This window comes from Struthio camelus, chromosome 19 (genome assembly GCF_040807025.1).
Source record: "Struthio camelus isolate bStrCam1 chromosome 19, bStrCam1.hap1, whole genome shotgun sequence".
NCBI lineage: Eukaryota > Metazoa > Chordata > Aves > Struthioniformes > Struthionidae > Struthio > Struthio camelus.
Window position 1 is genome coordinate 12,167,971 of NC_090960.1, and position 27,032 is coordinate 12,195,002.

The 27,032-nt window shown below is 46.9% G+C and overlaps 1 protein-coding gene and 1 long non-coding RNA gene across 10 annotated transcripts in view; one reads left to right on the top strand and one right to left on the bottom strand.

Annotated features, from left to right (window-relative positions):
* Nucleotides 1-2,068: 2,068 nt before the first annotated feature.
* Nucleotides 2,069-27,032, bottom strand: part of TEKT3 (tektin 3) — a 101,894-nt gene continuing 76,930 nt past the window's right edge. For 6 of the 8 annotated variants that reach the window (XM_009673909.2, XM_009673917.2, XM_068913796.1 and 3 more), the window contains 7 exons: nucleotides 10,974-11,581; nucleotides 10,007-10,090; nucleotides 7,500-7,570; nucleotides 7,066-7,209; nucleotides 5,502-5,724; nucleotides 4,160-4,314; nucleotides 2,069-2,423 (listed from right to left, as the gene is read on the bottom strand). In XM_009673909.2, coding sequence (XP_009672204.2) covers nucleotides 2,207-2,423; nucleotides 4,160-4,314; nucleotides 5,502-5,724; nucleotides 7,066-7,209; nucleotides 7,500-7,570; nucleotides 10,007-10,090; nucleotides 10,974-11,552 — 1,473 coding nt within the window. In that variant the 5' untranslated portion in view covers nucleotides 11,553-11,581 and the 3' untranslated portion in view covers nucleotides 2,069-2,206. The remainder of the gene's footprint in view (nucleotides 2,424-4,159; nucleotides 4,315-5,501; nucleotides 5,725-7,065; nucleotides 7,210-7,499; nucleotides 7,571-10,006; nucleotides 10,091-10,973; nucleotides 11,582-27,032) is intronic. The other 2 variants (XM_068913800.1, XM_068913801.1) reach the window with 1 other exon arrangement.
* Nucleotides 2,727-26,596, top strand: LOC138061620 (uncharacterized). 2 transcript variants are annotated; one of them, XR_011135505.1, is made up of 5 exons: nucleotides 2,727-3,062; nucleotides 8,725-8,782; nucleotides 21,086-21,186; nucleotides 21,940-22,169; nucleotides 23,582-26,596. It is a non-coding gene; the product is annotated as an uncharacterized lncRNA (long non-coding RNA). The 2 variants fall into 2 exon arrangements; XR_011135506.1 differs by having other exon boundaries at nucleotides 21,124-21,186.

The following is a 27,032-nucleotide window of genomic DNA, read 5'->3' on the forward strand; positions in this document are numbered from 1 at the left end:
GCCTGTGGGAGAGTGGAGCAACCACAGCTGGGGAACCCAGGACAAGCCGGTGGGTCTGTCTGGCTCTGCGCTGCAAGAGGGAGCCATCTGAGGATGCGAGACAAGAGAAGCTACTCTCAGCTCCTGAGAGCCGACATGCCTGAGGTTCATGGCTAAGAGTCTCAAGGGAGGAGAATGGACTTGAACTTCTCCTTTGGAATTTTTGGTACCTAAATGCTTTAGGCTGAGCTCAAATCTCAGCCTCAGCACCACAACGGAGTAAAAATACACAAGCTGCCTGACAAAGGGCTACAGATAATTTGTGCTGGATGAGTACAGGCCTTGCAGTTCCTGCTAACCCCAGGGATGTGCTCTGAAGCTCGATAAATCTTGGGGTGTGATCAGGATTAGATGCAAGCCCAGGGTGAGTGCCACCATCTTCCTCTGGTCCTTGTTCTTGTGACCACTGCTTAATTTCCACTGTGTACAACAAAGCTCCAAAGACTACTGCTCTGCAGGAGCATGGTGCCAGGGGGCTTCCCCAGGGTGCTCAGCTCTCTGAAAAAGCTGCAAGAAAATCCTTTTCCCTGTCCAAGCTGCCCAAGTGCTGACGAAGAAACTCTTGGCTGGAGATCTCATTGCTCACGGTGTTTAATGATCACGCAGCAGTTGTGAGAGATCTGCTTTATTTCCCATCTGGCTGATGCTGGCTGTGCACAAGCCCCTCAAGAGCTCCACGGCACCTTGCTCACTGTCTGCCTCCAACACTTGGCCCTTGGGACACAGCCTCAAGACTGCCCATGGAAGGTGAGTCTTCACTTTCACCAAATTAGGGGCCACGTTTTTCTGGAAGCGGATGAGGAGTTGAAAACAGTTTTAGGAAAGAGGTTGAAGAGTTTCCTGCAATTTAGAACGCTTATGGCCTCTTTTATGCCTTATTTCAGCTGCTTCCTAGCCATAACCTTCTGCATTCCTCTAGGAGATAAGGGCGAGACAGAGAGTTACGGCAGAACAACCAGCTCTCCCCTACCGACGGCAGCAGGAATACTGCGATGGAGTTAAACAAAACAACAGCATGCCTAGTTATGTAAGAGGGTTTTCTTAACACAGCAATATAAATGAGACTGAAATGAGTTACAACACCGAAGCTGGAGTGAAGAGAATCACATCGAACTTTCTCTGAACTTTTAAGAAAATAAAAAAATCAAACACAGATGCAATACATATTACCCAGCTAAGTCCTGCCTTCTGATCCTCTTTGGCAGTACCAGCACCTGGCTCCAGCTGTCTATCCTCTTATGCTAATTATAGCAGTAATTTTTCCAGATAGGAACTGAGATTAAAAGTCTCAGGAGGGTCTTAAGTGATATATGAGTCTAAGGACCAATTTCCAAAGTGACTTTGACGATGAACCTCAGATTGGTTAAAGATTTATCCATCTGAAAATTCAAATACTCAGTAAGATAGTTCTGATTTACAGCATCAAAACAGTTTCACTGCAGTCAGGACAGCTGACTGAAAGATTCATTCATATCCTTATGTTCAGGGTGCCTCGATGTTTCCACCAATGAATGCAATACAAGAGTTTAAATTGGGAACCACTTCATACTTACACACACAGCATTTTCTTCAGTTAGCTGGTTGAAAGTACTTCCTCGTTTTAAGACCCTAGCGCTGACATTTTAGATGACATTTAGATCTTTCAAAAGCGAGAAAATTATGATATATAGAAATCAGTTTTCAAGGCAGGTTTTTCTATTTATGAATAGAATAAACTGCAATGCTCTGTAGGATAGTTTTTGCTTCTCCTGCTGCATCACTAAAAATACATGGTGGATGTCATCACCTAATTACTCTGACAAGTAGTTTTAGTTCCCCTTGTGCTTTTTCCACGTCAGACAGATTCAAAAGGAGGAAGACCCGACCATTTGTTTCTCCTAAAATCACAGATTGGAACGGCAGGAATGAATCCCAAAGGGTAGATTTGCTTTCAGTGCCGTACAGGATATTTTCAGCTACTCTTTGACACGCTATGAAAGAGCAGTGGAAAAAGGAAAAAACAATGGAAAAAAAATCCCAGTAGACCATATAACACACAAAGTGATTGTTTAATTTCTACTCAGAGCTTTCATTAGTAAGTGAAAGTATGATTGCATATTTTCAAAGCATCTTAGCACAATTGAGAATACATTCCCCCAAAGATACCACGAGTTAGGCTAAGACAAGGCTAAACATAACCCACCAGTCGGAGAGCATTGGGGAAGGTCTTGCGCATCCCCATACACTTCTCCTGGTCGATGAAGAGGGAGTTTGCCTTGATAGCCAGGTCATGCTCCAAGGTCGACTTGGTGTGAACCAACATTTGCAGCGTGTCCTCAGCATCCCTCAACCTCTGCTGAAGGCTCTGGATCGTGTCATCGATTTCATGGACCTCGTTGACGAGGCTAGAAAACACCGAGAAACCCCACTGTTAACGGGTGCCGGGATGGAAGTAGCCTTTCCTTGGCGTGTTTCTAGCACAGCATTACTGACAGGCCCCTTGGCACAGCATTTCCCTTTTCAGCACGTTGATAATATAACTAAAAGGAAACGTTTCTGGCAGATGTGTGTAAAAAAGGACACACAGGGCTCCTCCCGATCTCCATTGGGTGGCATGATTAAGTCTGCGGCCAGGAAACTGCTCTAAACCTTTGGTGAAGCACAGGAGCGTCTCCCAGAACAGCCTGTGCCCCCGAGAGGAGGGACAGGCAGCTGTGGTTTCTGGTTCCTGTTCTGTTTTTTCTGCTTTGCTGCCTTGCCCTTCGGGATTTCTCTGTGCAGGGGTCCTGCCCACACTCACTACCGCACACTGCAAAGTGAGGAGGACTGGTGAGGTTGAAAGCGAATTCGGAAATAAGGAGATGATGGAAAAACAAAAGCGGGTGAGCTGCTGAGAAAAGAGACTCAGGAGAAATAGCTGTGCTTGCAACTCATGAACAGAGCTCAAAAATTGCTTTTAAAAGACAGAACGTCAAATCATGACTAAAAGGCTTCTCGGGAGGATGCCCTGCACCAGGGCAGGGAAGACACGGAGAAGGAAGCAGGTGAGCTTTCTGCACTCTTTCTTCCTTTTGTTAAAAAAAAAAAAGAAGGGAGGGGGGCAAAAATCCCTGCCAGAGTTACAAACTTGACAGCTCCCAACTGCCCCACCCCGTAACATCAGCCAACTCAGATTTGCATTTCTTTTTGTGCCTAGGCAAAGAGTAGCAGCAAGGTCATCTCTAAGGGCCAGAGAGACAGCTCCTCCATTTGCGAAAAATTGTCACTTCTGCCTTTTTGGGGAAGGTGCTTTCTTTGGTTTGCCATCCTTTCAAAGCACACGATACCCTGGAAAGGATGAAGAGTGGGTGCGGGCAGGCTGCAGGCCCTGTACAGTGCCCGGCACAAGATGTTCCTCCTGGCAAGCCTCTAGGTTTCTATCAGATGCTGGGTTGCAGCACCAGCAAGCTCTTGCTCTGCGACTGCCACACCCAGCTGACTGCCAGCAGGACCAGAGGGGCCTGTGGGGGAGGGAGGAGTAGGAGGTGAGGAAGGAAGTCCTTGACGAAGCCTTGTGGAGAAGGCAGATAAGGTGTTGCAGGAATGCAGAGGAGAAGTGCTCAAGCCAACCACCCCAGCCCTGTGCCTATGGACTCATGAGCCCAAAAGCTTGGTTGTGTTTTCCCCCATCCTCAGCAGAAGTTTAGACAGCTGGTACCACTGCCTGCTTCTCCCACAACTTACACCCTCCCTTGTAGCTACGCAAAAGGAACCAGCTAAGCATTCTCAAGGTGAGGTTGTAGGAGCATAAAGGCCCTGTTCTTCAAGACTGGACTAGGCACATCCAGCTCCCAGGAAAGCAGGCAGGAGGGAAGAAGGTGTTCACCCAAGCAGGAGAAATTCAGCCCCTCGTGAAGCAGCATCAGACCGCACCTGCTCGTGGCATGACCATAACGACACAACAGCCTCCTTTGTGGGTACAAAGCTGTCACAGCACCCAAAGCCTGGGGTACTCACTTATTGTTTTTGATTATATTCATGCATTTAAGGAAAGACTATTTAGAAAAAGGCCCATTATTAACTTTGTCATCCAATGATGCTCCTGTGAGCTACTGGCTGGTGGCTCCTTGAGGACAGGGACAGCCCTGCGCTCCTGCCTTACCGTATCTGGGCACTATCCCGGCACAACTCCACATTTGGTCTCCATGTGCGCTCGTCCAGCCGGGTGTGGGCCACTTTTAATGGCGGTCCTTTGTCCCGAATGGCTTTTTGAATGGCTTCTATGCTCATCTCAGTCTGGAAGATTTCTTGCAGGGTCTAGCATTTAAAAATAGAACAAATACATGAATTAAAACATATCTTCCAATATATTCTCAATATTCAATATATTTGTCATATGTTCTCAGATGACAACATCACCTCCCCTTTTCTCCTGCCCATCTGTAGAAAAGCCCGAGTTCATCAAGTAGACCCTGCTGTCTCTTCTAGCACATCTTCAATACACCTGCAGCTGGGTGGTGGGTTGGTTTTTGGTCTATGGCTTGCCTCTTCCTCCCTTCGCTACCTGCTGTCAGAGCCTCTCCAGCCCAAGTGGAAGGAGGCGGATGCAGTGCTCCCGTCTGGAGCAGGTACAAGGTTGGGCTCGGACTGCTGCCACTCCACCACTTATAGATGCGCAGATCCAGCAGAGATTTCTCCTCAGGGGAAAAGCCTCTCATTGCTGTAGCCGTCACACCAGAGGTTTTGAAACAGAGTGATGGATCAATTGAATTACTGCTTCCCAAAGTTACTGCTTTCAGGAACTATTCATCCACCAGTAGCCACTAATGGAGAGCAGGTTTTTAATGGAGCTGCTTTTAAAAGCATGGCATCAACCTGCATTGCTGAAAGCCCAGGCCAGCTTCTGCTCAGTCATTCGATAGTGGACTGAGCACCAAGCCGTTTTTAGGAAGCTTTCTGCAAGATCCTCCTGTCTGAGCCACATGCCTGTAGCTCTGATCTCAATTCATCCTGCTCCGCAGAGCAATGCACAAAGCACTTAGATATATGTGCAGCAAACACAAAGCACCAAGAGTCAGTGAGTCCTTTTCAAAAGAAGAAGTGGTTCTATGAAACCCCAGACAGGCGTCCTGGCAGAGAGACAGCAAACACTTTATACACAGTGACAGTTTCTGAAGTAACAACCAGGAGATGCAACAAGCGTTTTCATTTTCTGCTAAAAACCCTCCTTATGTTGCCAGGTTGTCAGCTAGGATATACTGCCAAATGACTTGACAAACAAAATACAGTGTTGTTTGAGATGAAGTAACACTGCAAAGTCAAGTGTGCTGGAAAACAATGCCACCAATACTTTGAATTTCAAACAGAAAATTATACTATAATCCAGATTTCTGTGGAGACCATTCCTCTGCTTGGGCCAGATCTTCACAGAGGTTCAAGCTCCTGCTTTGGAGGTATCTCTCATAAGTGACAGTTTTGCATCCAAAGTGAAGGGTTCAGGTTACCTTAGCCAGGTGGGTCTGAATCTTATTTTTGGCATCTGCTGTCTCTGCAATGCGATTGGTGAAGGCGACGTTCACTCTGTTAAACTGGTTCCACATCTCGTTGGCGGTCAACACCAGCAGGTTCTCGATGTCTCCCCGCAGCTTGGAGGAGGCAGCCCGTTCGCTCTGGGAGCGTAGGACATTATCATCCGTAAACTTGGCCCAGGACTCTGGCACAGAGATCCTAGGGAAAGGAAAGAAGAAGCTCATGATAACACCATGCCACTGAGGATGACTATGAGCAATCGTGGATCCTGCTAGGGAGGAGCTTGGATTAAACACAGCTTTAAGGGGAACCTGGGCTCTTAATTTGACTGTATGTTAGTTCAACGTCTGGATACCATTTGCTCAATAATGCTTATCAAACAATGACATATTCATGAAAACAACTGCTATTTTTAGGAAGGCTCTGTCAAAAATGCCTAGATGATAAAGATTTCCAGACCTCATATCTACAAACATGTTAATGGCATTTAAGTGCCAAATGATTCACAACTTCATGACAACGCATGCATCGCGATCAATTGATTTTGCTCCTAACTTATGATCGCTAGATAATATTCGATTCCCTGTTTGTGCATTCAGAACGAAGTTCATGCCTGTGCAGTAGTCCAGAACAAGGTCAACAAAAGACTTAAATACCACATAAGCTCCATGTAAAACATGCTGATCCTCTGCACATTTTACCCCCTCTGAATTTTAGCTTCAATCCTTTGCAATTCATTTGCCTGTCTAAATATGTCTGAGCTCCACTGTGAATAATTATTCAAACATTAGAAAAATTGGATCAATGTATGCCACTCCATAAACTGCATGTGTCTATGAGAGCAACAGATTTATTCCTTTAGCCCTTTGCCAGTTATGGCATATTTATGTGAGGGCTGGTTTAGGTCACCATTCATTTATTGCAGAGTCAAAGCTGAATTTCTGGCATCCAAAAGCAGCTGAACTGTATCCCAGTACCGCTCCTCTTTCTTTCCTGAACTCCCATGTCATTTAGGCTTCCTGCCAGGCCTTCTCTGCAGAGGGGTGAAACCCCCAGACTTTACATTAATGAGGAGCACTCAAGCAAGACCTAACACATCTTTGAAAACATGCATAAACTTAATGAGCAGCGTAAAGGTGCTGAATTGAATTCCTTCTTTTTTAGGCTGATCTCCGAACCCTGATAATGTTTAATTAGGTGGGGGTCATTTCCCTTCACTTTTGCCCTGTAAATTTTAGGTGTCCAACTGGAGGCAGAGGGACCTGCCGTCTTTAAAGTGAGGAGAGAGGAATGGCACCTCCAAGGCAATTCAGCCCCTCCATTGGTGGCTCGGGAGGTGCAGTGGGTATGCCAGGCAGAGTGGCATGTCTTTACAGAGGAGCCTGAATGACCACCTCCCCACCAGGGAGAGGCACTGTGCCTCGGTCGTTCAAGCTCTCCCGGTCACAGGAAGCTGGGCAGCGTCTCCCAGGGACCCCCATGGCTCCATGCTCCCAGCTCGAACCCAGCCGGCGCACATGATGCTCAGCGTAAACTCACGTAGCATCGACCCGCTCCACCCCTCGGTAATAACTGATGCCATCGGAAGTGTTCCTCAGGTGGTGACACTTGTCATCGATGCGGTGGGCAGCCTGTTTGTCAGCCAGGTCCTTCTCCAGCTCATGCTGGGCTGCCCTGCTAGACCTTCAGCATGAGAACAACCGCTATTAGTGAGGATGTAGAAACATGACACGTCACAGTGTCCCACTGCCTCATTTTTAGCAGCTCCCACCCCAGCAGCGGCATGCCCCCAAGAGCATCGCTATGCATTTCCCTTAGGGCCTACACTGGTTTGGCAGCTGCAGGGTGGAGGTAAAGGTGGGAGGTAAAGTTAGAGGTCTGTTGGAGGTAAAAGTAGGGGTCTGTTGAGGGGTCGCATGACAACTGCAAACCCAGGTCAGCCCTGTGAGGTGAGATATGGAGTTCCTCCTCACGCGAGCTGGGCGATTGCCTTATCCAGGTACCGCTGCATCCTCTCCTGACACGACCTGATGACGTCGACCTCCTGGGAAACAACAAAGCAAGCGGGCATCAGTATCTGTGCTTGTTCACCCTGCTTGCACTCATCCCCTTGGGCTTCCCTCAACCTTGTAGAGCAAGAGCTTACCTGCTCATCTTTCTGCTCAAGGCAAAAAGGCAGGGAGCGGAAAGCACCATATCCCTCAACTCCACTCATGCAGCTGACCCAACGCACAGTGATTGTGAGGGGGAACAGGCAGGCGTCATTTGGCACTGGTCCAAGAACGAGCTGAGGGGTCCTCAACCTGCTGCCCTATCGGCTTGCTGGGCAAGTCACTGGTAGAGACTGGGGTCGAACTCCTGCCACCTGGGAGCTGAGGTGAGCATCCCATCCCTGGTTTGCTGTGGGGACAGCTCCGTCATCACGGCAGTGCCCAAATGATCCTGTCACCTCCTGGTCACCCCCAGTAGGAGGCAGCTTCGCAGGCAGACCCGGGAAGGGCAGTCATGCCCAGAATTAACCCTAAGTACATCCCTGAGAAGGCACAACCCTGACATCCCCCCTCAGGCCACGCTTTCTTTTGGCTCAGTTCACCCATGGCCTTTCCCACTCCGTGATTTAAATTTTGGGTCGGCCCAGCGGACAACTGCTTGTTTCCAGCTGCCTGTCCCGTTGCAGCTGCTCCCGCTCCCCTGCACCCTGTGGCAGGATATGGAGCCCCGGCTATGTGCCATCCGTGCGGGTGATGGGGACAGCCAGCGCTGCCGTGACAGGAGACACACTCTTCCTGCTTCCAGCTGCCAGGCCCACAATGCCGCAGATTTATTCACGGACTCGGATCAGTCACATAGCAGCTACTCCGGCTGTGGCGATGGCCTTTGCATTAGCTTTCAGGGCCCGGCGGTGGGTTGCCAAAAATTTTCTCATCTTGACATCAATGCCAAGTCCCAATTAGTTCCACTGCATGTGGGCAGGGACTGCTCCCGACCTGGGATAAACTGGCAGAGTGGTTATATGGATCAGCAGTGCTTATACGCAACCATCTCAAATCAGAATCTGCCCTTTTTGCCCCCTAAATGTTTTGTCCCTAGGAAAAATCACAGGGGACAAGAGCAGATGGATTTTGCCTTGATATAAATTCTCAGTCGTTTGTGATAAGCATTCAGCTCCACTGAAAAAGGCATGTTTTGCACTTTCAGCTCTCTTGACTTTAGCACCAACCTATTGCATTTCTGAAGACCCAGCTACTGAAGGCAGGTGAGTAGCACTTCAAAGAAAAGTTTTATGTTTTAAGCCCTCTTGTCTGCAAAAGCCAGCTGAGAAGCACGGCCTAAATGCATCCTAGACACTTGAAATACCAAAAGCCATTAAGGAGATGATACCAACTCTGATCATTTTCCTAAAAATCTCATGACCTTTAAGCTAATCTTCTAATATTTTAGGGCCTAACTCATAAGAAAAAAATCTTCACACTGAGCAGTGGCTTCAGAGTCCCAGGCGCTGCTATTTCCTCCCCAGTTTCATGAGGCTTTTGCAGAGATTATATTTCGCCTTACCCTACATTAGAATCCCATCTTCGGTGCCAACTCTTGTCTTGCTTGCTTTTTGCTGGTAATTTAAAGCAGACTATATAAAGGCAGGCAGGAGGCACACGTTTTTATAATTTCTATAAAATACATGGCTTAACTGCACATAGTGGGCCTTCTGTTGCAGCCACGCTAGGCTGAGCACAGAAGCAAAGCAAAGCTGAGGGTAGACATAATATCTTTTAGTAGATCAACTAATATAGTTGGGAAAACCAGACAAGCTGTTGGGCATGTGCTGCCGTCTTCAGAACTATGTGTGTATGTGTGTTCAGATACGTATAGATCTGGCGCTGGCAGAGCTCTGAAGTACAGGGACATTGTGTCAGAAGAGCGTTTCATAATCTGCTTAAGGAAAGACTAAGTAATTCCTATCCACTACAAAAAGGCCCAGCTGTTTTTCAGTGGGAGCTGCTCTGGCAGGAACACTATGCTTCCTTCCTCTCCAGGAGAAAGTCTTACTCATGAGACAGGGGCACACGGCTCTGCGGAGAGACACCATCCCCCAAGCCTGGCAGGTTTTGGAGGTTAGACTAGTTTGTCTCGTGAAACATTTCTGCTTCATGGTGGTTATTTGTCTGAGCGTGCAAAGTAGCCTGGATCAGGCCCTTAGTCTCTGTGCTGTGCTTAGCCAATAGCTCTTTGGAAAGGAGTGTTTACTAGTAACCACCAACTCAGCACCGTGCGCACGCTGGAAAATCACTGCGCTGGGTGGCCAACGTCCCTGCTCTCTTCCTCCACCACCTGACCAACGGCTCCTGGAGGCAGCACCAGCCCCTTCGCAATGCAACACACTGATGATGGCAACACAGATCATGGGTTAGAGCTACTTTGACCTAATCTGCCCTGAGGAGACTTTGCAACCCTGTTTCCTAGCTGGCCTGGTAACAAAGCTTACTGTTAAGAGCTGTTTCTCCACGTCATCATGGACTAGATCAATGCCCATCCTCTTCTCCCGGTGAAGCAAGCACTCTTGGGCTACCTGTTGGGTAAATAACATTGCTACTGGCTGCAGGAACAGGATGCCCGATAGGGACGGTCCTTGCCTCCATTAGTGTAAGAGACAAGAAATAATAGGTGGGCACAGGAAAAGAAGGACAGAGTTGGTCACAGCAGGAATTGCTCATGCTCCAATGAGGACTTTGATGGTGCTGGGGAGGGAGTCTGGTGTGTCCAGGGAGTTTCTCCAGGCTTAGGGACAGTCCAGAAGAAAAGGCAAAGATGCTTATTCTAGAACATATCAGCAAAAAGCAGAGGCTGGCACCACAGACTGGCTGGAGGCTGTGGGACCTCTCCGCAGGAAAGACTACGGCTGTGCTTTGTAAAGTGTGCCATATCTCTAGTTTCCCTTTTGGAAAAACGTCTCTCCCCTTGCACGGGGGAGAAAGCATCGCACACAGGGCAGGGCCTGGGGCTGCACCCTGGGACTTTGCCAGAGCAAAAAGGCCAGGGCAGAGTTTAGCTGACACCGTGCAGCCAAGCTGCAGCATCAGCATTAAATAAGCATGAAGGAGCCCATGTGTCCCTGGTGTAACAGCAGCTGCATTCAAGGATCTGCACCAGGCTTTAATCCGACCTGATCAGAGCCTCATAGTAAGATTTTTGTATCCCAAAACAGGATTGTGCATATACCACTTAAAGAAATATTTGGTTAAGCAAATACTGTTCTGATGTGTTCAACATGTGCTGATAGGGAACGTAGCAGATGGCAAGGGCTGTGCTTATTACTAACTTAACTAATGGTCTCTTAATAAAAAACATTCTCGATGTTATGGAGCTCCAGTGAAACTCAATTAGATGTTTGAATGGCTGCACATGTTAAAGTGATTGGCTACAGTTTGTACCTCACTGGAAACAGTGCCTACCTGGAGGGGGCCCTCCGTCTCCTCCAAGGCTCTTTCCAGTCGCCTCTTCATGTCTGTAAGTGCATTGGTCTCTCCAATCATCTCATCCAGCTCATGGCGGAGCTCTGATTTCCAAAATTCAATATCATTGACACGTTCGCCCAGATTTTTGGTGCTTTCTGCTTGAGTTTTCCTCGTCTGCTGATCTTTATCCTGAATCATGCGGGAAGTATCAACTCTCAGTCTCTCTGCGCTGTGCCGGGAGGTCTCCGACTCTTTGTAGTTGCTCAGGTTGGACCTGTACCAGTCATCAGGGGTGTAGCGAGTGAAAAGCGTTGTTCGATTGGAAATAAAGGGAAGCATCTTGCTGGGGGTTAATCCCTGGGAGCTTTTGGAATACGGAGCCAAAGTTGGAATGATGCTAGCTGCTTTGTAATAGGAATCAGGTCTCCAGGGAAGGCTCAGACCGTGAGGCAACGCGTAGTAAGGAAACCGGTTTTTATAGCTTGAAGCCATGGCGCTGATGGCAGGTAGAAAGTTGGCGGGTGTTGATCTCGGATGGGCATAAGTTGCCGTTAAAGTAGAGCCGACAAGCTCCATTCTTGAAAATTGTTACTCAGTTATGTCTCCTGCATAGAAAAGGAGGAGATGAAAGAAGACGATCTCGTTTAGTAAGCTCCTATACTTACAGTACTTCTTATATGAACATATGCAACTTATAACACAAATGGTGAGGCACACAACACCCACGCATCACTCAAACAGATCTAAAACTCTGAAAAGCAAATCCTTTCTGACAGCGTCCCAAGCATTTGTATAAATAAGGATTTGACTTTGTTGTTAGTATCTAGTGTCACATCTTGAAATGCAGAGAGAAATAAATCATGGTTGCTACTGAGAATGACAGAAGTTGTGTTATACTTTTCCTTAGATCTGTCATTCCAGTGAAATTTTCCTTGGTGATTCTCTGCTGTTAATTAGCCTTTTAGCTAGGGTATGTGCTGATCTTGGAGTATTCCAGATGTGACATTGTATTTAAATATTCCATTACCAGCTCCAAGAGCTGTGTCCCTTTGGATATACAGCTGCTACCACTCCAGCTTAATCCACGGATGAGGGACTCCATCTTCGTCATCTGTATCTTCACTCGAGTTAACTGATCAAGCGAGGAGTCTGCAGATGAGCTGAGCTTTGTAGCACTATGTCCAAATTTAAAAAAGTGATTTCACCCTTAAAAAGCAATCTCCCTTGACTTATAAAAGAAGAAAAAAGTCTATGGCTCACCCAAGATAAAATAAACACGCTCGGAAAAGAGATATCCCACAAAGTCTTTCCAGAATGGATTGTAACTGCCAGCCTCGCAGTAACCCTCAAAGGGGTGACCACACAGGAAGATTTTGCTACTAGTAATTGCATCTTCTACTGTGGATGCTATTGGCCTTTTCAGACTGGGGTCATTAGCCACTTGTTATCAGAAATGTAGTGCAGACAGCCAGTTAATGTACATAACACATAATCCACGGACAAACACTCAGAAGGGTATGTTGCGCTGACGAAGCTCCTGGATGGGTATAAGCGTCAGTAGCTGGTGGACTAGGTCCTGGTGGCCGCCCAGGGGGACCAGCCCTGGAGCCCACACAAGCAGAGGGAGAAGCCTTATAGCCACCTCCTGCTGCAGAAAGACACCAAATCTCCAAAACTCCTGTGTTAACAGGAATTATCAATCAGGAACATATTTTCCAAAAATCATTTAATTTAACTAAGGGAAACAGTTCCATATTTAACCATATTGGTTAACTACTGCGCCACTTAGGCCAGCATCTCTCACCTGCTCCAGACTCCGGGACCCAGCTTGCTCCCAGCCAGTGGGACAGCTCGCTCAGTATGCTGGGAAAAGCCGAGCCTAGGAGCGTGTGCTTGCACTGCTCCACAGCCCTCAGTCAGGGGTGTGTCCTTCCCCCAGCACCGTTCCATCCCCTTTGCATCCAGCCTGGCTCAGGAGCCCTAGTGAAAGATGAGGATGCCAGTGTGCTAGGACAAGAAAACCCTAGATGGGAGTGGTGTTTGACATGAAGCTTGTACTAAATCCCATTTGTTACAGCATAAAATAAACTTTATGCCTTTAGAAAGGGAGGTTCTGTATGAAATAAACTCACTTTTACTCTAGGATAAAGCACCCACAAAAGCAATTACATGAATAGAGATTTAATTGCTCCTTTGGGGTTATTCTGATCTATTCGCATGTGTAGACTAACTGAGAGGCTGGTTTAATTTTTAAAACGTTGAACCTTTTGGGAAAGAGAATTTCTTTCATTTTAGTCACGTCAGCAACAAAGAACGCTCCTCTCAACAGAAAGGCAGGACCAACAATATTTCATGATTTTTTACTGAAAAGCTTAAAAGGCAATAGATGGGAGACCCACAGAATGCTCAGCAACCTCATCCCAAGCTACATAACACGTCATTAAATATTCAGCAAGTGATCATTCAGATGGGATGAAAATAGAGATGAGAAAGTGCATTTTTCTCAGGGACAACCACGAGGCAGAAAGATAGGGCAGATCTGACTGTGATCCAGCTGATATTACTGTACACCGAGGGCAATGCCCTTTAATTCGGTAAGCCAGGCTGTTCGCAGCCCTGTGCCTTTCGTGGAGCTGTGCCAGCTTGCACCAGGCAGTGAGCACACGACACAGCTCATTAGGTGCAGGGAGACCCACAAAATTTCTGGCTGCTGGTACAGATCTGAGTGGACCATTGATAAACCTGATGCAGGGGCCTCCAATGACAGCTGTTTAGGCAGAGCAGTTTTTTTTTTTTTTTTAACCCTAAAAAGCAATATAAATGAGATGGAATAAAATAATGCAAGGGATCAGTCAAACCAGAGAAAACTAGAGACTTGAGAGGTGACAGCAGAGGAATAAGCCTGTCCATGAGGACAGTTCACGGCTGAACCCAATGGAGAAACTCGGGGATCTGCACACAGCCCTGGCAGCTACTGCAGCCCCGGGGATGGCTGTATGTGTGTTCAGACATCCAGCCATGGCAGCGGGTGATCTAAGAGACATTTTAGGTCACTGGTGCCTGCAATGGTTTGATAGATCCAGATGACCAACATCTCAAACCAGGTATTAAATAAATGAATAATGAATTTCAGGTCCTCCAGCTAAGCAGTTTCACAGCAAAATAGGGATGAGTCACAGAGAAAAATGCCCAGCCTGCATCTGGGAAATTGTTGAACTTTGAGGACTTTATTTTCAAGCCTTGACCGATTTTGGCCATGCTAGCTTTGGGCTGCCCCGGTACCTGCTTTCGGACCACTGTAGCTGCGGGCACCAAGCCTCGTCCCCAAATCAGACCCGGCCTCAGAGGCTCTGGGGTAAGCAGCAGGAAACTCACAACCTCAAATTTAGCAAAAAACTTTCGCAACCATGACCCTCTGAGCCAGTTTGGCAGAACCCGGGACGAAATGTCTGCGCTCAGGTCCAACAAAAACCACTGTGTGTGCCGGTTCCCACACACCAGTTCCTGCAGCCCTTTTGTCCCTGCTAGGGAGACATTCCCGCCCTCTCCCTCTTTCTGTGACACATATTTCTACCTGAGAAACAGCATTTGGAGAGTGGGAGACAACTTCCCTGGCTGCCACCCCTGCCAATAAATCAGTCCCTTTCAGATAGTGACACACAGGCTTAGTTAAGGAGAAAAAAAGCCCTGGGAATACATGGGGGTTACATTTCCCTGCGTTTCCAGCTGCAAGCGGGGTTGCTACATGCCCCGGGGGACGAGCCATCCCCAGGTGACACTCGCCGGACCCCTTGAGCGCACACTTTATGACATTGGGCACATCTGGATGATATACCATGTATTTTGGGGGCTACTTTTTTAGCCCCCTCCTTCCTCCAGCCAATTAAAGCCCGTGCACATCCTTAGCACTAGGAAAAACATATCTGGGGCCAAGTTTCCTGCTCGCCCTGCTTGGCACCCAGACTGGGTGCAGCCTCTCACCGCAGCAGGTCTGTGCCCAGGGGTGCCCGGGTGTGCTCCCAGGGTGTGCAGGGCCCCCGGCGAGGCCGGGCCCTGGGGGCTGCTGGTGGGGCTGGGCAGAGCTGCCACTCACCACTGTGCTGGTGGCTCCGGCCTCGGCAGCGGGGCCCAGGCGTCCCCTGCTCTGTGACACGCGCCCCGTGTGCTGCGCGTGCCCACGGCAACGTTGCTATGGGTGCGCAGGATGCTCGGCAGCCGAACGCTGCCGCCAGGCAACCTGGTGCAGCTGCTGGGCAACTCGGTCCCCTGCTGGTCAACCCAGTACATCCATTGGGCCATCAAGTGCATTCACTGGGCAACCCAGTCCCACGCTTGGACAACCCAGTGGCACCCCTGGGCAAGCCCCTACCTCCACTCAGCAACCCGTTCTTGCTCTGGGGCCAGGAACGTTTTCTAGGAGAGTGAGGTTTTCCTAGTTATTTCAGGCTTTGAACTGTGAAAAAGCACTGAAACAGATATTGGAGGGGCCTCTTCAGGCTAAGGTGGTTAGCCCAGGCCAAGCCACTGCTCAGGGTAACCCAGCTGCACCGGTACGTGACCAGATATGCTGGTGATGGTCACCTTGGCTTTTGAGAAGGGACAGTCTGCCTGCTCTATTTTATGCAACTTTGATGTCAGCTTTCTGGCTTCTAGCAGATACAACATTTGGGCACTTCTATTCCAAGAGAAACTGTACACCACCACATGAGACTCCTGCTATTATTTATTAGTATACGCACTATGCACTCAAATAGTCCTTGGAAAGGAAAAGGCTTTTCTCTAACTTTTGAAAACATACATCAGATCTGCAGTGAGGACCTCCATGTTCCACTTTATCCAAGAGCAAATATCTTCATCTAATTCATTTTATTATTTGAGATTTACTGTTAGAAATGTGGATGGTTCATCAACTATTTGGGCTCATATATTTGTCTTCTCAGATTCTTTTTCAGTTTCTTCTCATTTCACCCATCTACCACAGCTGTGACTGAGCATGCCAAAATGTTTTACATCTTCTCATTAGTGCAGTCACACCCTGCCCACTGCTTCTCCTTTCTAGGCACAGGCATGTGTGCACACATATACACACACACACACACACACACAGAGCTAGCCAACATGAGAAAACGATGCCTTCATTGCCAAAGATCTGACATGAAAATATTTTAGCCAAACTGTCTGGTGTATGCAAAGCTTAGCACACATGGATTTCACTTTTAACACACATTTTGCTTTAACCGGGTGAAGAATCAGCTTAATCAAATTGAAATCCAGGGTTCATCCCACAGGCGGCTTTTCCTTAACTAAACCAGAGAAATTAATTTCAATCAAGCCTATCAAATCTCTGCATTTAGGCAAGATCACAGATCCACACTTACACACTCACCCTCTGGGATCTCTTGCTCTGGGATCCTTGCATGTCTCCCACCCTTCATTCATGACCTGCTCTCGCTCCATGCCCAGAGCTCATTTTGCTCAGATGAATCACTGCTCTTTGAGGAACACCACTAAGGCTTGCAGGCAGCTCACAAGGCCTTCGTAGCATTTACTTAAATTAACCAATAATAACAGGTAACCTTGTAAATCACCCGCAGGTGCTCTGGAGGGAGGACCCCAAAACAAAGGTGTCCCAGGGCACACACTAATGTAGGGGACAGTGGGAGAGGTCTGCTGAGGCCAACAGCACTTGGGATCAATGAGAAATCAGCCCGATGGAAATTGCTAGCAGAGAAATCGTACAACAGCATTTAAAAGCAGGTGGCTTTTTAAATGCACTGTTAAAGACATTCACCTGAAAACAGTGGTCCTGAAAACCCTTTGTGCTGCAGGTTCCACATTGAATTAAGTGGACTATTCACATTATCTCCAGTTGTCCCAGTAACTACACCAGGTCCCTTCGTTGTGACTACGGTTATAACAACAGTTAATTCATAAAACTAAACACTATCACTCCCAGGGTTGGTAGTGCATATTCGGTTTTGATTGACATGTGAGAATATAGTTTGTTCCAAAACCCTAACTGAGCTCAGACTTAAAAAAAAAAAAAAAGAAAAAAAGTGAAAATTTGAGGCTGATATTAAGCAGAGGTTGCCAATTTTTGGCACATAAGCCCAGCTTCGCCTCTTTGACTAAATTGCAATTATAAGGCAGATGTGTAGGCACCTAAGTATAAAACCTACTGCCAAAAAGTGTCACTCTTTCTGTCACAACTCTGTGTTCTCACTGGCTATTAATATGACATTACATGGGGACCATAAGCCGTTCTTCTGAAAATACGCAGATCCAGATCTTTTATAGCTTCAGAGTCTACATGTTACTATAACATGGCCTAATTGTTGAGTCTGACTTCCCTGCAGAATATTGCTCTCTCTCCTACAAACACTACATCTGCCTGAGAGGGATCAACTGCCCGTTCAATAGCAGGATGATTTTTAAAGGACACACGAATTCATGGAGAATTAAAAAAAATAAACAAACCTTCTTTAAAGCAATGCTGATTGTTGCAATTATTGGAATAACATTGGGACAGACGACAAGCTACCTTAAAAACGGTCAGAAAAGTTCATGTTCTAGCTTTTCTTTGGAGAGATCCTTAGGGATGGAAGTAAGCAGTTTTTGAATGCATGCTTTGGAAAGTCGTGCCCCCTCTCTTGCATGAGCAGGTTTCCGTGTGAGCTGCATCCTGTGCCGGTGCACCCAAGGACAGGGATGCTGGCAGACGCATGCCCCTGGCTGGCCCAGGGCTCCTTTAGGGTTAAAAAGATTTTGTTTATATATTTATAAAGCCAAGGCTGGCTTCTAGGAACAAGCTGTATGTGCAACTGCAGCCCAGAGATGCTGCCCTGAAGCAGGCACCATCTGGCTGGGAAATTCATGAGACTTTCCAGGGTTTTACAAGGATTCCTGTGTTCAAGGAAAAATTATGAGCTGACCATAAAACACAGAGGGCTAAGGACTCTCAAAGCGTGGCCTGGGGCTGGGCTGCTTTAATTTCTACACATGCTAGTGGAAAAAGATGGTTGAAGCCATTGCCAAGCCCCCTGCACCCAGGGCCAGAACCAGGACAGCAGGAGCAGGGCACATAGTTGGGACATCAAACACAGGGACACTGATCAGGTTGGCCTGGAGAAAGAGTCAGCTTTGGCCACAGCCCTTGAAGCTGGCAATCATTGCGCATGGCCATGCTGAGCTCAGGAAAGAGCCACCAGCCAGTCAGACCCCCTTTCAACGCTTCGTGAGCAGCTCTGGAAGAGGAGCAGGAAAACAAGGCTCCTCTGCAAGGCTGCACCCAGGCAGAAGCAGGGCTGGCCCGCCGCCTGCTGTGCCAGCGTTCTTTTGGGCTTTTTTGTTGTTGTTGTTGTTGCCAAAACATAGTCAACCATGCAGAGGCACGTGCCACGGGAACAGCCACCACCTGAGTGCTTGACCTAATACGATCTCCCTTAGAGGCAATTTAGATTTCTTCTTGTCGGTTCATGGGCAGTAGGTGCCTGCTTTTGGTACAGAAACATGAAAGGCTGAACTTTCTAAAAAACGTAGCTCCTTATCGGCTGGCAGTCACACCTCTGAGCTCTGTAGCTGGGCAGGTAAACCCTGGCAGAAAAATATCTGCAGTAATAATGAGCAGTAATGCCAAATTCAGATTTGTGGTTAATTTCAGTTAATTTCAGTCATTTCCTCAGTTTCCTTAAATAGCTACAAAAACACAGTACATCAACAGACTGCCTCAACAGGGCCTGACTCTTCTCCATTGCTCTGATTTAAGCTGGGATGAACTCTGCTATGTCGATGAAGCTGCACAGGAGTAAATCTAGTATAAGAGAGGGAAGAATCAGCCCCTAAAGTTAACTGCTGCGATATAACCTGGCCTGTTTGCACGTGGTTGTGTTGGCAAAGGCTTGAGAAACCATTACACGTTGTCAACACATCAGTACCTGCAGTCCCGTTCTACCTTCATTTCACTATCTTCATATAAAGGCTGTTAAAAATGTTTGTTATGAAACCTTTTCATTCTCTGAGGTGGAAGTGGGTTGTATGTATCCCCTTGCCTTGAAAGAAGCATGAGCAACAGACCAAATATTTTGCACACATCTTGGAGACAATTATCCAGATAAATTGTTCCTTATCTATCCGTATCTATGGGCTTTTATGTGCGTTTCTTTACATTTTATTTGAGGTGAGTGGTTGCTTTTCCAGAACTTGGGTTTTCTGCCAAAGTTCACGTCTCCTTTTCCACCCTGACTGTCAGCTTTAGCAAAACCCTGACATTACTATCAATGCAGTGAAGGGAAGTCGTTCTGGTGGAGTACTTCTGACACCCACAGTACTCATATTCAGTGTAGACTCCTCTTTGCCTTGGGACTGTGCCCTTGTTTCACTCTGGCAGAGCAGGGAAATGAGGAAGAAGTCCCTACTTGGTCTACTCAGATCTTGAGTCCACAGCCCTGTTCTTCAGATGGTGCCTGCAAACTGCGAGTGGACAAAGGCAGGCTGCAGTGAGGGGAGGCAGAGACATACCTTTGCCCCATCCTGCCAGTTGCTCCCTTGTTGTCCCGATGGAAAGGGAGGAGTAGGCTGTTCCCCTCCCTTTCATATGCTCTGCATCAATCGTGAAGGAGAGAGCACCTCCCACCTCCAGCCCTGACCTCAAACTTGAGGGACCAACACTCCTCTACAGGAAGACATTTCACCAAATTTGTTAAAGGCCCTGAAAATTTGATTTAGTTAAACCGGCAAGACTCATCGTGCAGACACATAAATTCCACTGTATGCTGACCTACGCCTGTCTCCACACAAAGTAGCACTGGAAAGACGATGCTCAGAAACGACATATAACTTGTAATAGGAACTCATTTCACCCAGTTTGACCCACTGGGGACAGAATAAATCAGTCACCTCACCTAAGCATCCACACTGAAAACTAAAACGTCTTTTACACTCAGTGGGGAGAAACAGACCTCTCCAGAAGCCTATCTTAGATGCTTTTTTTAGGCTTAGACAAATGGTCTCCTGGAAGGCCCATTACTCTCCATGTCCCACAAAAGATGCACAGATTGCTCAGACTTCCAACTGCCCTGGGACAGATGAACCTCAGACTGAGTACAGACTCTCTTGAAAACATGATCTCTACCATTAGTCCTTTAGCAAGGCCAGACCTACAGAAAATCTAACCTCATAAAGTTCTGGTTCCCAGAGATGTCAAGCATGGAGAATTGCCTGTACACTTCGGTGAGCTTCACCACTGAAAATGAGGCTCTTAATGAGGAGAGAAACCGATAAAGAGATCAGTAAGTAGACTGGTAGATGAATTATTTAGTTTAACCATAGTAACGTATGATTGAACTTTCCAAACTATAAAAGTGGCATGAATAAATCATCACAAATCCCTCCTTGAGCTCTCATGATGAGTCACAACCACCAAACCACAGATTCTCATTTTGCTTGCTCAGGGCAAGCTATGTTGCATATCCACAAGGTTAAGATGCAGATAACTTATGTAATCATAGTAATTGAAACCTCAGAAAATGTAATAGTTTAATATGGGGACATTTTCAGCGGTGCCTGAGTGACTATAGAAAATAAAAGTCGGTGACTTCAGTGAGAGTCTGCCTGCAGCCACTTCAATGTACAGCCAGCTTGAGAGGGGGGTCTGGATCTTGCTCTCTGTATTGACCACATTGCAATATCCACGGCCGTGAAAACAATGTGCTTTAAATTGCATCCAACAAGCAAAGGATTTGTTCACACCACAGTGAAATTGTCATAAGATTCAATCAACTACACAAATAAATAAGACACACACAAACAGTTATGACACAGGCATATATACCCGCTGAGTTACAGTTCTATAAAAGGTCTAGACATCAGCATGAAAAGAGGTGAAAATATGAACACAGTAGACCGTGCAGAGCATAGCGTCACGTATCTGGCCGTTTGTGGAGTCTCCCAGGAGCCTGATGGGAGTTTAATTCTTACATTTTTTAATGACTGGAATCACTTCAGTAGGACTAGGAGGTGCTACTTGGCTTGGATGTCACCTCACAATTTTGATTTATAAAAACTGATACATATGCTGAACACGTGCCTTTGTGGCTTATTCCAAACCCCAGACGTGTCTGTAGAAAAGCCCTGCTGATTTCCTTAACAGCTGGATCAGCGCCGGGAGCAGATCGGCAAAGGACGGGGGATCCACGGCTGACACTTTGCTGAGGTACGGCACGATCGCACATGGGCACATGTTAGAGGTTATGTCCTTGGGCATCCTTGTCACACAGAAAGTGCCGTATGAAACCATCCCCAGCTAGTTTTCCTTTGTATGTCCCATTTCCATGCCTAGCCCGTCATTTATCAGAGGTGCAACTTTCTGACAGCCCTCAGGGCTGATGTTTTTCATAGAAGGAGGCTGGCTGAAGACTGAGGGGTGCTGAGGTCACCGATGTCTGATAACTGACGGTGGTGGGAAGAAGGGAAGTGAAATCAAGTTTCTCGATGTTCACCTTGAAATATCCCACCCGTGAAAGCATTTAACCATGTGCTGTTTATTAAAATCACAAGCAGCCCTATTATTTCAATGCAATTTAAACACAAGCTTAAAATTGAGCTTGAGCATCTGAGATGTGCTGAGTAGAAAAGGATGGTTTATGTGATTAATGTTACACGCATGCTTTTGTGCTTAGCTGAAGTGAATTATTGGTGGCCTCTCCATACTCACATACACTCCTCATTTCTGAGCCAGATGTGAAAGCAATTAGCACAATGGGAAGACTATCTTTAAGTCTGCGGGGCTTTTTATAGGTTAATGTTTATTTTTGGATATGTTTTCTTGAGGTGAATTTTGGCAGACCATTCAAGGACTGGTTTATGTCATGACTGGCTATTGTTTAAAGGCTTTTTATTGCTTTGGCAAGGGTTTGGGTTGGAAAGGAGAGTGTTATTGTATTTTTTTCTCTGTCATCATATTCAGGCTACTATTTAACAGACAGCAAAAGGATCACAAAGTCTCCAAAGCCGATAGGAACGACATCAACTTCTGCCTCCTCAGGAAATATCAAGGGCAGAATGCAGTCCCGTCATGGAAGGACCCAGAAAGCTCATCTGGAAAAAAACAGCCTTCACGGAAATTGTGCTAAAAAAAAAAAAAAACCCTTCACTTTTCAACTCCCCTTGCAGTACAGCCAGGGTGATCTTTCCATGGTAAGATAAACACTCTTCTCAGTGGCATTAAATATTAACAAAGGAGTGGTGCACCTCTCCATATGCCCACTGAAAAAACACACTGACTTGCCTTTCCCTGCTGCTCTGAAAGTCAAGGCCAGGGAGAGCAGCCTTGGCTCATCACTCACCTTGTGCGGAGCAGAAAAGCGCCCCAAGACAGAGCTTTGGGCCTTGTCTACATGGAGAAATGCACCAAATAATTGCAGCAGGACAGCTACCCCCGAGATTTCTGGAGGTCCAGAACAAAAAGGTCCGTGTAGCACCGCTATCAGTGCAACGCCGTGTTAATGAGGTGCTGGGACACTTCCCCACCATCCATGCGCTGCTTCAGGTCAGGGTAAAGGAAACATCTCCCAGTGCACAGACACTTCAGTAAATACTCAGCAAACACAGTACATTTTCCTTGCATGAATGGCTGTAATAAGCTTGCTGGCCACAGCATTAAGATTGGTTTGCTCTTGCGTTTCAGCTCACCTCGGCTATCTGTTCCGCTTAGACAGAAGCAATGCCTAGAGGGTGAGCGTTGAGCAAGGCTTCACTGTGTTGGATGTGGTCCAGCCATGTGGTGAGGTTCACTGAAAAAAATGGTCTAAATAAATAAAGTAAGAAAGGGATGCAAGGCATTCCAGGTCATGCAGCAGAAGCAAGAGGAGAAGCTGGATGGTGTTGGCTGAGGGCTACTGCCCTGTCCTTTCTCCCATGCTCTCTCCTTTATTAGGCTTAGGATACAATTAGCTATTCACATGTGAGCACACAGAGGAGAAAAAGCATAGGGCACATCCTCTCTTCTCCATCCCAATATATTGGCTGGTCTGCCCAGGGGACTTGGCAGACAACTGCAACCAAAACTCAGTAATTTAGATACGAGTTCTTTTTGTTTGAACTTTCTGAAACATAGAAGGACTTGGCTGAATAGTTCTGCCAGTAATGCACTGATGAAACATGTGTATGAAGCACTTACGAATATTATTCATTTTAAAACACCATCCAGTCTGTGCTAGGCACTGAAAGAGCTGACATCAATGCTTCTGCAAAGGGTTCACCTGTAGCGTTACTTCTGCTAAAAATGAAACAATAATTCCGTGCAATCGTTATAATTTAGTATCACTCATTAGCTGAACTGAGTGTCTAATTCCAGAAGAAATTCCTTGTTATCAGATTTAGCTGCTGAGAGCACGGATAAACATAAAGCATGTGTATTTAAGAGCCGTCCCAATATGTGAGATGAATAACTCCGACTGCATTCAGTTGTTGGACGAGGAAAATAAAGCAGCCTGCCCTGCTTGGCCAAGTATTAGGCTGGAATTGGAGTCTAAATCTGAACTGTCCTGTCCTTTAGGAAAATTCAGTTTTGTTACTACATTTGTGACTGGCCCTTATTGCTGTTACAGCTCAAGCCAGGATGCCAGGGATGAATACGGCAGCAAAGTATGGGACGAATCTGGATCCCTTTCTAGCTGCAGCCTGTGACGCTCAGGCCTTCGGAGGCTGAAGTCCGTGTCACTCTCTGGTTTCCAGACACAAGCAGCCGCTGGGGTCGTGAGGGTTACAGAGGAAGTTTACTACTTCAGAAGAAAGTAAAACTGTTTCCATCGAAAGCTAACAAACAATTCAGATAGCTGTAATCAGATTTGATTCCACAAAATACTTGATAGAATTTGATTTTTTTTTCTTTGCCAGAAATGGCAGATCAGACTTCCTAATTAAAAAAAAAGTTTTCCTTTATCCCTGGGAGTGTCTTCTGTTGTGTATCTGTTCAACCTGTGACAGCTCAAGGAGAGGAACATTTCTTTTCAGCCCTGCCCTGCGGCAGACCTTTAGAGCGATCATTAAGATTTCATTACGTAAATATTTTGCCTGATACTTTATCTCATATTACATGTCATTTTTATCCTTGGAACACTGTGGTCCACGTAGCCAGATGGAATACATGGTGTCTGCTAGGAAAAACGAAAAGCAGGGTTGAGCTGACGGGTTTCTTCCTTTGTAAGAGGCAAATATTTTCATGCAGTTTAAGTAGAAGGTATTTTCTGACTGCATCCTGAGCAGCCTTCAGATAAAAGGTTTATTCTGGCGCATTTTGAAGAGATGAAAGTTGCTCAGACTAACTGGAAAGAGGATGATAGTCATTGTGGGTAGTGTTTAGAGCACGCAGCCTGGTACAGCAAAGGCCTCTAGCTCTCATCGTTGGACCCATGATACAAGTTTGCTCCAAAAGGCACCTTAGGCCATTTCTGCTTGGAGTTTGAGTTAAGAGCTGTGATTTTCACCTGAATCCCAAGAAATGATGTGCCAGCATAAACATGCTCCAAATCCCATGGCTCCTTTTTGAATCTCACCTTACAACATACCTGAAAAAGTGCAATTATAATGCAAGGAACAAGTGCTTTGTGCAAGTCCTGTTATACGCAGAGGGGCGAAGAGCAGTCAGAGAAAGAGTAACCTCCCCAGGACCCCCATCCGGAAGCTTTACGCACAGTACCCCCCACCCCAGGGAAAGGACTCCTTATTTAAACAAATTCCCTGAAGCCTCCTCTCTACCAAGCTGTGGGTTTTCAGAGAGCTGGTATGCAACAGGATTTGCTCCGCTCCACCTGCAGCAAGCTCTGCGAAACCCGTCCACAGAGCCGAGGCAGCTCAGATGTGGAGCTGAGGCAGAGCCCTGGCTGCACTGCCAAGAGGGATGGTCCGAAGATTGCCACAGGGCAAATTCCTTTGGCCAACTGCTCGACAGGCGACAAGATCTACAATGACCCCAAAGCTGGAGGGTCAGAACATGCGCTGGGTTCCTCTAGGGACAGGAGGAGCCCTCATGTGGGATGTAATTATGGGAGCGAAACCCCTACTTGGAGGCAGTCAGTGCAATTTGGGTGCTGGATCCCTAGCTGAGTTCCTGTCCCACAGGTACTTCAAACATCTCCTTTCAATACAACCAAGATCAAAACCAAGGGATTTGTTCCCTTACCAAGTGTGAACTGACTGTATGGTGGACATCACACAGGTGGAAATGGGATCTGTTCTAAAACTATGTATTTTTTTCCTAACCTACATTAACTTTCTGCATGTAAACGCTTTCTGCTCGGGAACGTAAGGGTCTGATACCACCAGCATCAGCAGCGCTATCACAAATACAGCAGCTCGGCTCTCCAAGGAGCGTGACACTATAATTGATTTTAACAGAGCATCGTTCAGCCCCTTGATTTGTTTCACATCCGCTCCAGGACAAATTGCACCGCTCAAAGAAGCCACTGCTCTCTAACCTCCAGACCTGCAGCGAATCCTGCGACCTGAGAGCCAAGCAGGTTTTTCACCATCACCAACAGTCTTCGGAAAGGAAGAGTCTAACAGACAAATCCTGCGCTCAGGAACTCATCACACAAGTGCGCCCGAGGGTAGACAAGAAGGACGCAGGTTATCGGTAAGCATAGCTCAGCCAGAATATGATCAGCTTTTGTCTATATCAGACATACAAGTCAATCAAAACGCCCTGATTGCAACACAGACCAGCTAAAAATAATGACGCGAACAGCAACCAGAAGAAACGTTAAATCTTGGCAATAAAGCTGAAAAATACACCAGGAAATCTGCATTTTCCCACCACTTGTTGAGAAGTGCTTTCCTGACGTGCTCGCAGGGACTGTGGATAATCACTAACAGCTACAGCTAAATGGATTGCAGGCACGAAACGTCGCTCGAGAGATCAGTAACGCATGCGTGGCTTTAACAGAGGCCAAGGCAGCAAAAGGCAGGGCAAAGGCTGCATACGGCCCAGATATCTGCAATGCCTCCTACGGTGATCTCTTAGCAGCGCTTTCAGCCCCCTCCAGATATCGCTACTAAACCCGGGGGCCGAAGCACTGCCGAGCGACGGGCAGCAACTCCTTAAAAAGAGACTTCCAGGCTAGAGTGAAAAAAATGTTTATTCTGAGCCAAGTTGCTATAAAAAAACCCACCACAGGATTTTGAGGTCACGTGCCTGGCTCTTTGTTGTGGCGAAACCCTTCGTGGCTGCTTTCAAGGACTAAATACCAGGAAGAGAGGCACAAATAGGAGCTGCAAAATAAATAATCAATTGAGCTGCCGGCTCCGGCTCTGCCCGCAGCCAGTCTCGCTCCCGTTGGTGCGAGAGGCCGGGGAGGCTCTGGCTTGCTGGCACCGCGTGTGCAAGATGCACCCGAGAGCCTTTCCACTGGGAGTACAAGTGCTGCATTATCCTGCTCATGGGGCGAGGAGGAGGAGGAGGAATATTTTTCGGGAGTTTAGGAGAGCAGAGAAATTCCTGAGTAGAATATAGGCATCAGTGAACACAAACCTGGACTCGGACCAAGAAGAAAGCCAAGGGAGGCTTATGGGTTATTGTGGCAGGCCGGGCGCGCGCTCCTGCGGCGCTGGGAGAGCCGGCGTACAAAGGCACTTGCGTGGCCTCCTCGCTGAATTATACCTTTTCTACTTCTGTTTCCTCTGAATGCATGCTCTGTGCTGGCGTTTTTTATTATGCCTTCTGGGTGGTCAGCGAGTAAAGCATATGGAAACAAAAATGACCTGTCTCCTGGAGATTATTCCTCCAAAAAAGGAAAAGAAGGGGGGAAAAAAGAGAAGATAACCTGATACTTGTCCTTGTTTTCCCAAGCGTGCTTTGGCATCTGGGTCTCAAAATAAGGACAGGAGCATCGCATGGATCAGAACCCTTTGGCTGCTTCACAAATAGCGTTTATTCCTTAGGCATGGCATTTATTTCTGCTAGTGCTGGCCTTGCCACCGTCACCCTAAGCAAATACACCCCAAAGGGCCATTTGTCCCTGAAAATGAGACCTTTATGTTCCCATAAAACAGAAAGCTGAA